The sequence below is a fragment of the Petromyzon marinus genome, chromosome 1 (genome assembly GCF_048934315.1).
Source record: "Petromyzon marinus isolate PM22_M1 ecotype Great Lakes invasive population chromosome 1, UKy_Petmar_22M1.pri1.0, whole genome shotgun sequence".
Lineage (NCBI taxonomy): Eukaryota > Metazoa > Chordata > Hyperoartia > Petromyzontiformes > Petromyzontidae > Petromyzon > Petromyzon marinus.
This window is the reverse complement of record NC_133667.1, coordinates 23,075,530-23,089,938: the sequence shown is the minus strand read 5'-3', so window position 1 is coordinate 23,089,938 and position 14,409 is coordinate 23,075,530. Positions and strand designations below refer to the sequence as shown.

The following is a 14,409-nucleotide window of genomic DNA, read 5'->3' as shown; positions in this document are numbered from 1 at the left end:
CACGAAGGAAGCGACTAATGTCACCAAACGACATGGCCATTGCACGTTTCGTGAACAGTGCACTGTCACTATAAATATGAAGGTATTTCCCTGCGGGAGAGACTAAAGAACCATTCTCAGTCTATTGTCAATACATTAAAATGGTTAGCTTGGTAAGCCTGTTCATCATTGTGTATCTGGTTATTGCTATTATCTCTAAACCTTTGTCTTCAGCTGTACCGATGTCGACGTTGCCGTCTGTCTTATGTCCTCTCTGCCTCCTTTTTTATGTTGCTCTCTTTTTTTTCTTAACCTTTTCATGATTACCATTGACATCATCATCATCATCGATACTCTCCACATTGCAACCACCATTAACAATACAAAACCTGGTTACTTGCAAGGGGCTGTGGGTACAGATAATTTCATCATGTCATTTCATAAGCATTTAATCCAGGTATTTTGATGTTCATTAAACCTGTACATATTAAAAATAAGAATTATAATAATGATAAAATATAAACTTGGCAGGCCATCACTTAAAATAATCCTGCTTAGTTTTGTGACTAAGAAATTTAACACCCTGCTCTTGAGGCATTTATGGATGGCCATCATCCATGTTGTTTTAAGATGCGTGGTTGCACAGCGGTTACCGCTATAAACCTGGTGACCCGAGTTTGATTGCCGGCTATGGCTAACATTGGTGGCGAGTGGTATTTGAACCAGTCCTGGACCACCTCCACTTGACCAAGCCGCACCAACTGACCAGCGTGTTAAAGTCGGCTCAGAGAAGCCGCCCCCCCCCCCCCTAACCAATATAGGTTGGGAGGCCTTCACGAAGGGCTGCAAATTATTATTAGAATTATTGTTGTCCGTTTTGCCTGTTATTTGAGTGTGCCACTAATAACGCGACGCACACACACTGTGTACATGTTTGTTCATGTTTTAACCGCATGGCTGACACCCTGGTGTGGGGCGGATCTAGCTGGAGGAGGGCTCCCCCGTGCAAGTGGAGGGCAGCTTTGTGGACTATCAGACTGTCATGGTGAAAACAGTGAAAGCCATCGCGGTGACCGCACAAGAGATGGTGAGGGCCTCCTCTCCCCACTTTCTTCGTATTAAAAGGGGTGAACAGGTGGAGTCCGGTGGGTGGGGGGGGTTGGCATGGGAATTAATCAAAGGAGGAGAGGGCTGAGGTTAAGAGCGGTGGAACGAACGTGCAGCCAGAAAGCGCTTGGTGTTCCAGTCCCAGTCTTGATGAGCGAATGGACTTGTTCAATGCTGGGCGAGGGGGGACTTTTTGGAAACAGATTGGCTAATTACGATGTGTAGGCATTACTAAAAAAAAACTAAAGATATGTTTTAATTCTGCAGACGGTAGACAATATAAAGAGGGAATTGAGAGAAAGGTTTAACGAAACAGGAGTTTACCGTGAGGAGTAGTTGCCACGATTGGGTGCTCATTACTACGAACGTTGGAGATCAGCCAATATTTTTCACAGCTATTTCTATTGCAGTATACGGTAATGAGAAAGGCAAAGTGTCTCCCTGCCCATTGCCATCAGTGGCCCAAGGCCAGTGGTCAAAATGTCACCTTCCTGTGGCAGGTGTCTGTCTCCATCCGATAACCACCGATGACTTCTCACAAGGTGGCACTCATTTCATTGACCCTCGACCGCCCGACGCTAATTTTTCAACAGAGGCGTGACACGCTTGGCCTTTTGGTTATGTTTTTTTTTTCATAATGATTGCAGATTATATTCCGTGGAATTCTTTCAGTGAAAAGTATACACTGTCACTTTGCTTGGAGAACATTACGTTCCAACACTGGTATCGAGGGCCTAAGAGAGAATTGAAGTGGCAGAAGGAATGAGAACGAAGGAGAGGGGGTGAGGTAGAACAGGGAGGCACCGGGGGCTAAAGCTGATGTTTCATTGGGAAAAAAAATAAACGACTTCTCTGTTTCTAGAGTTTATTTCGTCTGCCATCACTGAGCTGGAATCCCACACGGGTGCTCACTGATCAGCATGGTAATGCATAGAACCAGAAAATCTCAGTACTAATAAGCGGTGGTGTTAATGCCCGTTGAGTGTTCCATCGTTTTGACATTCATTTGCATGCAAAAGCAGCCTGGCGTCGAGTGACGCTGGCTGGCAATGTCCATGGAGTGTTTCCATTTCAGTGGTGTAACCCCAACATAAATAAACGAGCACTGGGAAACAGTTTCGCCCTTTTAATTGTGTACTTTCGAATGTTAAATTGTGAGACAAATATGATGTACTATGCTGAGTATAAATATTATTGTTTTTGGTGATTTTCTTTGTAATATTAAGTGTCATATTCAGGTATTAAATTATAGCTGCATACTGTATGTTTTATAAAGAGACCGCTGAATTAATTTTATTGTGACCATGACCACATGTGTACATTCAGCCACGTGGTTCTATGAATAGGGCAGTTGATTTGGAGAAGGCCGTGAGTTAAAATCCCAGCCAGGAGTTCACTTAAACCAGGGGTGGGGAACGTCCTGCCCGCGGGCCGCATGAGGCCCGCAAAATCATTTGGTCTGGGCCCTGCCAAAGCAACCGCAGGCGGGATTCGAAATTCAATAAATCTAGGAGCACACCTGGAAAAGCAGTTGCGAGTAGCAACATCATCAATACCAGCTAACATCATCAATACCAGCTAACATCATCAATACCAGCTAACATCATCAATACCAGCTAACATCATCAATACCAGCTAACATCATCAATACCAGCTAACATCATCAATACCAGCTAACATCACCAATACCAGCTAACATCATCAATACCAGCTAACATCATCAATACCAGCTAACATCATCAATACCAGCTAACATCATCAATACCAGCTAACATCATCAATACCAGCTAACATCATCAACACCAGCTAACATCATCAATACCAGCTAACATCATCAATACCAGCTAACATCATCAATACCAGCTAACATCACCAATACCAGCTAACATCGTCAATACCAGCTAACATCACCAATACCAGCTAACATCGTCAATACCAGCTAACATCATCAATACCAGCTAACATCATCAATACCAGCTAACATCACCAATACCAGCTAACATCATCAATACCAGCTAACATCATCAATACCAGCTAACATCATCAATACCAGCTAACATCATCAATACCAGCTAACATCATCAATACCAGCTAACATCAATACCAGCTAACATCATCAATATCAGCTAACATCATCAATACCAGCTAACATCATCAATACCAGCTAACATCATCAATACCAGCTAACATCATCAATACCAGCTAACATCATCAATACCAGCTAACATCACCAATACCAGCTAACATCATCAATACCAGCTAACATCACCAATACCAGCTAACATCATCAATACCAGCTAACATCACCACACGTCTCGCCAAAGAGAAGCAGTTCCAGCCATCGCATTAGGGGTGAGTTAATTAAATGTTTGACCAAATAATAACAGGCTAATTTTGAAGTTGATAATTTTGTATGGCCCGCGAATGATGTTATAAATATCCAAATGGCCCTTGGCAGAAAAAAAGGTTTCCCACCTCTTGACTTAAACGAAGACACAACACAAAAATAAACATCCCTCTCATTTTGTAGTCACGTGCTCCAGTTTGGTGTCCCGGGCTATCCGTGGCGAAACTTGTTTTAATGACAAAGAGACTTTAAGGTTACAGTTGGCAGCACTCTTGTGACCTCACTGCAGTGATGTTCTGTTCTAGAGTACGGACGTGACACCAAAGTGTCACCAGCAAGTGTGCCTGACCAAAGCTTTAAAATCCTAGTTTCTTATTAATAAAATCCATCGAGCGGCCAAGGACACCCAAGGATAGCTATGCATCTCCAAGACGACAGCTGTTTGTTGTTGGGATTGCGTCTTCCTTTAAGCTAAACGACTGCAATAGTTAATAAAAGGGACACATGCTTAACGCCAGGCATGTGTGGAACATAGGTCACCAAGTCTGTGAGCAGCCCCGAGGAGCTGGGTCCACTGGCCAATCAGCTGACTGTGGACTACGGCCAGCTGGCCCTGCAGAGCCGACCAGCTGCCGTTGCTGCCGAAAACGAGGAGGTGAGGGCTTTCTTTCTTTCTTTATTTCCCTCCATCCCGAGTGAAAGAAGGCCGACTTTCAATACTCATTGCAGCATTGGGAGACCATCAAGAACCTTGTAGAACAACCAGCTTTAAGGTGCTGTAACAAAGATCACCCGTGTGGCCTTACCAGGCTCTTTGTGCAGGTGCTGTTAGCGAGCACCTATGAAGGCTGGCGTGGCACGTGAAGAGGTGGGTGGCCAGCATCATGGCCAGCCACATTTGACTCCCGAGTGGCAATGTTCACACACTGCACTAGGTACATAATTGAGGCAGAATCAACCGAGGGGAGGCCCAGGACTAGTTCAGATAATTGTCACTGGTATTGACCGTGAGCAGGAATTGAACTCAGGTCACTGGGCTCATAGTTCAGCGGTCTAACCGCTATACTACTGTATTATTGTAACACATACACACAGGTGAAATGCACGCTTCATATTTGAAGGTTGCCAATGCTTACTGTGCGTGCATTCAAGTGTTTGGCAATAATATCACACTTACAGCACTAACACAATGTCATTACATATATACGAATAATCAAGAGATAATTTTAACAAAAACACGACTGCATTTGTAGTGGTTGTCCTAGAGACTAAGAGACCTATTTCCATAGGAATGTGGAATTCCCACCACTCAATCAGGGTGCCAGGGTAGATGATGGTCACTTCACTGCTCATTTTAACAAACATTCAATTACATTTAGCCTTTTGTATACGATTCCGTTTCCTTTTTTAATTTTCAATGTCACTATCCAAGTCTGAGTGTTTCAAAGACATTTTCGTGAAGGCAGAGCCATGGAAATTACGGGCGACCGCTTGTGTGGGTTTGCACACGTGTGCATGAATCCATTCATGCCCGTGTACATATCAACAATCGTAAATATGTATCCATTCATAGATTAGAACCAATTCTTATGCTCACAATACATGTACGCATCCAATAATGCATTTTAAAATTGATTATGGTTCATGCACGTGCTATGGTCGAGTTACATTTGGGCTAACGGAGCAACCAAAACTGTAAATATATGGAATAAACAACCAGTGCTTTTAAAGACACTGTAAGAAAATGAAGACTTGAAAATGATTAATTCTTAACTCGAATTGCGACCTTGAAAAATGACAATTCATATAATCTCTCGGTGGAGATAATTCGTCACATGGTTAACTAACAACGTGCGTGCTGATCCGCACGTACACACTTTGAACTCGTATGCGTGCCTGTGTGTGCACACTTGCGTGTGCAAGCTAGCTGGCACAGGTGGTGCATCTTTTATTCTTCTTGGTCCGTTAACCCAAAACACGTGGGTCTGTCCCGTGACCGCCTGCAAGGGAGCCTACAACACATTACGTGGTCTCAAACTACACTCATTACACACAAAGTGCTTGCCACAAATGAACCACAACACCTTGCTCATCTCGTCAAGGAGTATAAACCATCACGCGAACAACGGTCAACTTCGCAGTGACTTTTGGCTACCCATTGAACAAAGATGGTCACTGCATCTCACACTTTCAGATGCGCTTCTGCGGCTGTCTGGAACTCTCTTCCTTCCAATATTAGGAAGCCACTGGAGCTATGCACTTTTAAATCTAGATGGAAAACTCATTTCTTTACAACTGCTTTTGTGTTTAGTTTGTTGTCCTTCCCCCGCACCTCCAATTAGCATGGTTGGCTATGTACAGTGCAAAAAATAAGTTAAACATTCTCTCTGGTTCTTTCGGTAAAGTCACGTAGATGGAAAAAATAATACGTGACTTTACCGAAAGAACCAGAGAGTATGGATTCCTGCAGTCACGAAAGCTTCAAATCCAGTTAAACATGCTTACATGCAAACCACACCTAGCTTGGCACAAATGTTGTGTCGATGTCATCTCTCACTTAAGCGGCGAACGTCGACTGCTGTTGTTGGCCGTTCTTGTGCAAATCCACGTCTGTCCTTCATCTGTCTGTCCTCTCTCCGTCGTCTCTCCGTCGTCTGTCTGTCGCCTGTCCATCATCTGTCCCTCGTCCGTCCGTCGTCTATCCATCGTCTGTCCATCATCTCTCCGTCGTCCGTCACATCGCCCGTCTGACCGTCTGGCTCGCCGGCCCCCTCCGTCCGCCACCAGGTCGGCACCCAAATCCGCGGGCGTGTGCATGAGCTGGGCCGCAGCTGCGTGCTGCTGGTGCAGCGGGCGGGCGCCCTGCAAGGCGACCCGGACGACGGCTTCGCCAAGCGGGAGCTGGTGGAGAGCGCTCGCCGCGTCACCGAGAAGGTGTCGCTGGTGCTGGCGGCGCTGCAGGCGGGAAACCGCGGCACCCAGGCGTGCATCACGGCCGGCAGCGCCGTGTCGGGCATCATCGCAGACCTCGACACCACCATCATGTTCGCGTCGGCCGGCACGCTCAACGCCGAGGGGGAGGAGTCGTTTGCCGACCACCGGTGAGCGTGGGTTGTGCGGCGCCAAACGTGGGTTGCGCACGATAGCAGCGCTGTTCTTCCATCCAGCCTAAATCACCGAGTGTGAGACGCTGCCGTGCTGTGGTGATTCCGCACACTGGGACTTCCATTTCAGAGGTCACCAGTTCAGTGGCTCACCGCGGTAATTGAAACAATGGTGCAAGGTTATCAAATAACATCCCGCCTCTCTACCGCCAAGCTGTGTAAATGGTCAGACTGCAGTGAGTCGATCTGCCAGGCCGTGTGCGGTGGAGTCTAGTGTGGATACTCCCACGTCTGGCCAGAGTAGGCCAAAATCCTGTCGAAAGGGCCTCTTCTTGAGCTCCATCTCGTGAATGCCCCTCGGCCGTTAGTGGCGTGAGCAAAACATTTCAGGGCTGCACCTGAAAACATGCAGAAGATTTTCACGACTCACAATTGGGAGGTTTTGAGTTTCTGTTTGGGCTGTCAACTCGGCTTATAGGTCCTCCAGGGTCAATAAGATAGGTACCACTTTTTCGGACGCCTAAAGTGGTTGCCCTATGGGCAGACTTGCCCCTACCAGGGGAATGTGGAATTTACATTGCTGGCTGAGGGGTGCCAACAGATTTAATCTCCACACCACTGCATGTCAGAAGAGGGAGACACATTGATTCATCCTACAAAGACATTGACCATTGCCATGGAAATTTTTAATTCCACTGCTGGTGCAGAACAGCTGACGGAGATAAGCAATACCTGTCAGCAAGAGCAAGGAGATAGGTCAGCTGACTTTTTCTGCTCGCTTGTATGGCCTGCATTGATGTAGTTGGTCAGTATCCAATCTAAGCTTGGACACATGTGAATTGCACCAATTTTAATTTGGCAGACTTACAATGCAAACAGCCTGCAGCAAAGCCAGCTTGAATAAATAGAGTTGGCAAGAGTTGACAAGCATCTTGAGTTGAGTCAGCTAATGTGGGTTTGGAAATATAAATTATGTTGTACTTCTTTCGCACCATACATAGCAAACCCTGCTAATCGGAGGTGTGGGGGAAGGACAAACTAAACACAAAAAGCAGTTCTAAATAAATTAGTTTTCAATTATTAGCACCAGTGGCTTCCAAATGAAAGGAATCTACTGGAGCAATGTGGATGAAGGAAGGCAGCTCCAATGACAATTGGAGGGAAGATAAAAATGAGGGTGCTCTGTCTTGCCTTTTTACTTAAGTATTTATTTATCACAGTTGCAGAGCACAGGCCGAAAGGCTCAACATGCCCAGTAGCCAGCAACAAAAAACTGTGTTATTGAAGGTGTTGTAGATAAGAGTTGATGTGTTTCTTGAATTGAGAAAAGTTATATGATCGTAAGTCAATGAAAACGATGATAATGATGATGATGGTGAAGCTTTCGGAGCTTGACAACAATGCGGCGAATGTGTCGGGCTGGGTAGGGAGAACATCCTGAAGACAGCCAAGGCCCTGGTGGAGGACACCAAGATGCTGGTGGCGGGGGCGGGCGCCAGCCAGGAGAAGCTGGCCCAGGCCGCGCAGTCCTCGGTTGCCACCATCACCGACCTGGCTGAGGCCGTAAAGCTCGGAGCCGCGAGCCTCGGCTCCCACGACCCCGAGACGCAGGTGCCGATGGCTGACGGGTGGCCTTGGTAGGGTTTGTCACCTGTCCTGGTTTTTCTCAGGATTGTCCTCTGTTTGAAGTACCTGTCCTGGGAAATCTGTATATATTTTTTGGAACATTACAAATCCTAGCTTTTGCCAGTCTTGCAATAAATACACCTTTCAAAGCAATGCATTTATTTGTAGTTCTTTCATCTGGGGCGTATTGTCAGATGTTCTTCCTCCCGTGATACGTCCCGGATCTTTGTATCGCAGAGGTGGCAACCCTAGCGTATGATGTGGGAACGCAGGGGAGTGCAAAGACGAGGGTCGTGAGAACTGTGAACACTGACTGAGAGGGTGTGACGGCGCAATGGGAGTTGGGCGATGGAAAGGTTAGATGGGTACGCAGACGGATGGATGAGTGGAGCTTTTGGAATAGTACATTTTTTTTGACGTGTAATACAGTGGTGGCTTGTGGCTACAGTTTGCAGGTTTACCAGTATTAGGCGATGTGTACAGATGGATTAAGCAATTCGCTGTGGGGGGTGGGACGGTAATTTTATTTTGAGCTCTTTACTATTTAATATAAGTCAAGCCCACTGAGCTATTAGCTATTTTTTTGCAGTGACCCGGCCACACAAGATAGCTGATCAAAGTGGCTTATCATCATGTGGGAACTTATAGTAGCAGCCAAATAAACCAAACGCATGTTTCTAAATGTGGAGGGCAAAACTGGAGAACCCGGAAAAGGAAGAAGATATGAACTCCAAATGTATAGAAGTCAGGGTCAGGATCGAACGCTCGACCTCCTGCTTATCAGGCGAGTGAGATAATATCTCGCCACTGTGGTGCCCCATGGAGTCGTAGGTGGGAGAGTGACCGACCGGTATGGCCTGGCGACGCCTGTCCACATCTGACCCAGGTGGTGCTGATCAACGCGGTGAAGGACGTGGCCAAGGCTCTGGCGGAGCTTATCAGCGCCACCAAATCTGCGGCCGGAAAACCTTCGGATGACGCTTCCATGCACCAGCTCAAGGGAGCTGCCAAGGTGGGCCTCGAGCACCCAGCCTGACACCAGTGCATGCGGTGTCGAGTCGGCACACCTGCAGGAGAACGAATAGGCGTCACGCAATTCACGCCCTTCCTCGGTAATGTGATGAACTGTCAAGGCCCCGGGGGACGCAACTTGGTAAACGAATCGATAGCTATATTCTTAGTTTTTTCGGTAAAGTCACGTTGAAGGGAAACAACAAAATAATAAAATATTTATAAACAATAAAAAATTCTCACGACGTTTCGACCATAACTCAAACGGTCGTCTTCAGGTTTGAGTTATGGTCGAAACGTCGTGAGAATTTTTTATTGTTTTATATATATTTTATTATTTTGTTGTTTCCCTTCAACGTGACTTTACCGAAAAAACTAAGAATATGAATTACTGCAGTCACGAAAGCTTTAAATCAAAATTGAATCGATAGCTAGTTTGTCTCTTGTTTGCTCTCTTGTTCGTATTGTTTCTCGTGCGTTCAGTTTTGATTGTATATACCGTTTGCGTAAATGTCTTGCTCCTCCTGGATATTTTGCAACCTCATGTTGTGGTGTTTGCCTTCGTGGTCCTCATTCTCCACTCAATCCCATCCTGAGCCATCTCTAAGGTCATGCCACAGTTTACTTAAATGTACTATTTGCATTTCATATGATTTCTGCACGTTGTGAACAATGTTATCTAAATTGCACAATTCACTTAATCTTTCATGAGCATTGGAACAAATTCTGATTGATGAATCGATTAATTGTAGCTAAACTATTTTATTTTACCAGGTAGAGCCCAGTGCACTATTGCCTATTTTTCAGACGTGACATGGCCACACGTGATAGCTCATCGAAGTGGCTTGTCATACGTGGCGATTTACAGTAGCCAAATAATCGCATATTTAAATTTCGATTTAAAGCTTTCGTGACTGCAAGGATTCATCTTCTTTGGTTCTTTCGGTAAAGTCACGTAGAATGAGAATAAAATAATAAATTGATAAAATAAAATAACACAATAATATTCTCACGACGTTTCAGCCGCTTGTGTTGTGGCCAAAACGTCGTGAGAATATTATTGTGTTATTTTATTTTATCAATTTATAATTTTATTCTCATTCTACGTGACTTTACCGAAAGAACCAAAGAAGATGAATCGCATGTTTCTAAACGTGGAGGGAAAACCCAAAGGAACCCGGAGAAAAAGTTACGAGACCACGGGGAGATAACACTTGAACTCCAATTATATACAGGCATCGTCCGGGTTGGGATCAAACCCACGACCTGCGTATCAGGCGTGGGAGATAACATCTTGCCACCGAATAGTTGAATTGTGTACAAATTGCCTTCATTAGCAACCAAGTGTTTGCATCACAGCAGCTGATAATTGCACCCTCCTTGTGTGTTATCAGAGGGATTATTTCCAATGGAATTGGAGTGGAAACACGCGTGAGAAGCTGTAATTAGCTCTAACTTTTTTTATTTTTGTTTCCATTTTTTACCGCAAGGTATTAATGAGATCAAGCTGTTGATTACAAATGAAAACCAGGGACTCATAATGCATCGCATTTAAAGTTGCAAGTGTTACAACTGAACATGTATAACGCGTCACATTAAAACAAACTGGGAAGCCAGTCTATGAATAGAGTTTCCATTGGGTTACAGTATCTGACTCACGAAGAAATGTGTACGCCTCCTATCCAAATTATATTATTAACAGTACCAGTCTGATGTTAATCAAGGACAGCGTAAATGAGTTTCAAGACCTTTTAATGAGGTTCCTGCATTGAGATGTTTGGATATTTTCCGTAATCATTGTTATGTATTAATGAGGAAAATGGAATACAGTCACACCTCGGTATACGACCGCTTTGGAATACGTCGAATTTGGTATACGTCGTGTTTTGATGAGAAAAAAATGTCTTGGGATACGCCGTCTTGCTTGGGATACGATGCCTCGCTTGCTAGAACTTGTATGGGTCGGGATGAGTCGCCGCTTACCCGCGTAGACCCCGTTTACGACTGAGACAAAGCGCCGCTCCTCGGTCTGCCTGTAGCTCTCGTTCAGTGCACAACCCTTACTATAACGCTCTGTGAATTTTCACGTGTTTTATTTTAATTTAATTATGCATTTTAGTAACAAGTAGTGTCTACATTATTGTATACAACCACATTAATGTATAATATGCCATATAAAATATCATTTCTTATACTCTGGAACGGATAATTTTCTTTCCCTTTAGTTCGTATGGGAAAAATGCGTTTGGTGTTTACGTCGCTTTCGGTATAAGTCCTCCTACCTTCTGGAACGAATTAACGACGAACACCGAGGTACCACTGTGTCTTGGAACAAAAACCCCCATGCGTATGAGAGAAGATATTGCTCAGAAGTATGTATCGCTAGATCGGTGACGTAGTTGCTGTTCTACCTTCTTCCAGCTACGTCATAGCCTTGTGTTGCTGGGATCCTCACCACTGAGATGATTTCTGCATGAGCCTCCAATCCAACATCCAAAGTGATGAATTATAAACTTGCACCAGCACAACCCCACCTTGAATTGAACCCAGGATGCAGGAGTGCTCATTTAGTGCTCTGATTGGGCCATTAAAAGCCACCTGAGCAACCTGGAAAATTTAATTAGTTAGCAAATGACTGCAGTTGCTTTGTCTCCTGTGAGATATGATTCCCTTTAAATGCTCTGTAATTTTTAGAATGCATCGACTTGGTAGTAGTATTATTAACGTGGTCATCCTCTGCGCCTGTGTGTGTGTGTGTATGTGGCGAGTTGTCATGTAGCGGTTAGCGCGCTGCACTATGAGCCCGGGGACCCGAGTTCGAGTCCCTCTCATGGCCAACGCCAGTGACGATTATCTGAACAAGTCCCGGGCCTCCCGTAGGTCGACTCGGCCCCAAATGAGTGTCTTGTGCGATGTTTAAATATCGCCACTCGGGAGACAAAGGCGGCTGAGTGTGGTGCTGGCCACCCATCTCCTCGTGTGCCATGCCGGTCTTAACAGCACTTTCCCTAAAAGCCTGTCAAGGTTACACGGGGGACCTTTATCCTCATTTGTCGGATGCGTGTGTCTGTGGTGGCAGGTGATGGTGACGAACGTGACGTCGCTGCTCAAGACCGTGAAGGCCGTGGAGGACGAGGCGACCAGGGGAACGCGCGCCTTGGAGGCCACCATCGAGTGCATCAAGCAGGAGCTCACGGTACCCACCGCAGAACCACCCCCCCCCCCACCTGCCCCCCTTCACCACCCCCCCCCACGCCCCCACGCCCCTCCACACACCCCACTTGCCCCCCTCCACCCCCCCCCCCGACGCCCCCCATACCCCCAACCCCCTCACACCCCCTGCCCTTCATCTCTCTTTTGGCTTCTTATGCACAGGGCAGTAGGAGTCCAACAAATGGGGTGAATCCTGTTTATAACATGCATTCCTTAACAGCTGCATTGCACGAGTGACCTGAGAAGATTAGCATGGTGAAGATGTTAATTGATTTGAGTTTTAGCTAGGTCAATGGTCATAAGTCATAAATAGCTCATAATCAAAACCGTTAGCCATAACTTGACACCGATGAAAATTACTCATTGTGTTTGTGACCGACTCACAGATGGACAAATGTCGTTCAGATGTGCATACGGACATACACATGCTTATGTGTGTGTGTGTAGGTTGTTGTGTGTATGTGTGATTGTGTAGTGGTTAGTCCTTATGGGAAGCAGTGGCGCAGTGGTTAGCGAGCTGCGATATGGACCCGGCAACTCCAGTTCGATTCCTGCTCACGGCCAACACCAGTGACGATTATCTGAACTGGTCCTGGGTCTTCTGTACATTGACTCAGCCTCAAATGAGTACCTGGTGCGGTACGTAAACATCACCACTCGGAAGACAAAGGCGACTGGGCATGGTGCTGGCCACCCACCCCCTCGTGTGCCATGCCAGCCTTTATAGGTGCTCGCTAACAGCACTTGCCCTAAAATTCTGTTTAGGCTATATGGGCATTTTTGTTTTTGTAGCATTTAGATGGGTGTGGTGGTGGGTGAATGTATTTGTTTGTAAATGTCTGTGTGTGTGTATAGGCATTGAGCACATGGGTTTGTTATTTTCGCCAGTGTGTGCCGGTGGTGTGCTGTTGAATACCATGCCTGGTATACAGGAGGTTGTAGGTTCAATCCTGATCCTGATGCCTGTATATTTGGAGTTTGCATGCTCTCCTCACGGTCACGTGGATTTTTCTCCAAGTCCTCCGATTTTTCCCTCCCCATTTTGAAACATGCGTTTCGAGTATTTGGCTGCAATAAATTTCCACATGATAAACCACTAAGGTGAGCTATCATTTGCAGCCAGGTCGCTTCTTTAAAATAACTTTTTAAGCTCATTGGGCCTCGCTTAGTAAAACATCTTTAGTTTTTAAATAGTTTTTGGTGTAATTCACTGCTGTCTAATTTCCATTGTGATCTGCGTTCAATTCCTCACCATCCACACCAGCAGCAAGCGCCATTCAAACCTGGCAGGGCTTACCCCAGGATGCCTCACCTTGGTGTGCCGTGTTGGATTGCATAGGGGATTAGCGTAGCAGTAACTTGTGTTTATGGCTAAATATTTGTCATTTGAGGCATTCATTCACTACAATCTCGGTGAGGTCAATTCAATGCATGGCCATGCACCCCAGGTACACTGGTTGGGTCTCTGCTAGGTCAACTCGACCTAAAATGGTAACCCGGTAGAGCATATCAGCATAAGCACAGGGGTTGGGATTTTTTTTTGGCTGTGTGTGGTGCCAGCCTGTACTACTCCCACGCAGGTGTTGCTGCCCTTTATAAGATACCCATTGACAGAATTTTGTACCTATAATCAATAAAGCTCGACAGAGGCTCTTTGAGTTTTGACATCAGTGACAGAATCGACTGCAGGTGGCAAACAAACACTTGTTGGTGTTTTTTTACGAGTGACTGATTGATGTTCCGCTGCCACGTGTGCTCGCGCACGCACGCAGGTGTTTGAGTCGAACGACAGACCGGTGGCCGCCTCCACGCCGGAGGAATTCATCCGCATGACCAAGGGCATCACGCTCGCCACGGCCAAAGCCGTCGCCGCCGGGAACTCGTGCCGCCAGGAGGACATCATCGCCACGGCCAACCTGAGCCGCAAGGCCATCTCCGACATGCTGTCCTCGTGCAAGGTGCCACGCGTAGCCCCGGGCACAACATTCTTCGGTGTAGGAGCGTGCCAAAGATAGGGTACAC

At 46.0% G+C, this 14,409-nt stretch overlaps 1 protein-coding gene across 9 annotated transcripts in view; it reads left to right on the top strand.

Moving 5' to 3' along the window:
* The window catches only part of LOC116937147 (talin-2-like), a 246,255-nt gene that overhangs the window by 206,970 nt on the left and 24,876 nt on the right, over positions 1 to 14,409 (top strand). For 5 of the 9 annotated variants that reach the window (XM_076065751.1, XM_032944800.2, XM_032944373.2 and 2 more), the window contains 8 exons: positions 8 to 82; positions 965 to 1,066; positions 3,969 to 4,088; positions 6,221 to 6,534; positions 7,965 to 8,148; positions 9,050 to 9,175; positions 12,254 to 12,370; positions 14,160 to 14,345. In XM_076065751.1, the coding sequence (XP_075921866.1) occupies positions 8 to 82; positions 965 to 1,066; positions 3,969 to 4,088; positions 6,221 to 6,534; positions 7,965 to 8,148; positions 9,050 to 9,175; positions 12,254 to 12,370; positions 14,160 to 14,345 (1,224 nt within the window). The remainder of the gene's footprint in view (positions 1 to 7; positions 83 to 964; positions 1,067 to 3,968; positions 4,089 to 6,220; positions 6,535 to 7,964; positions 8,149 to 9,049; positions 9,176 to 12,253; positions 12,371 to 14,159; positions 14,346 to 14,409) is intronic. The other 4 variants (XM_032944900.2, XM_032944666.2, XM_032944831.2 and 1 more) reach the window with 1 other exon arrangement.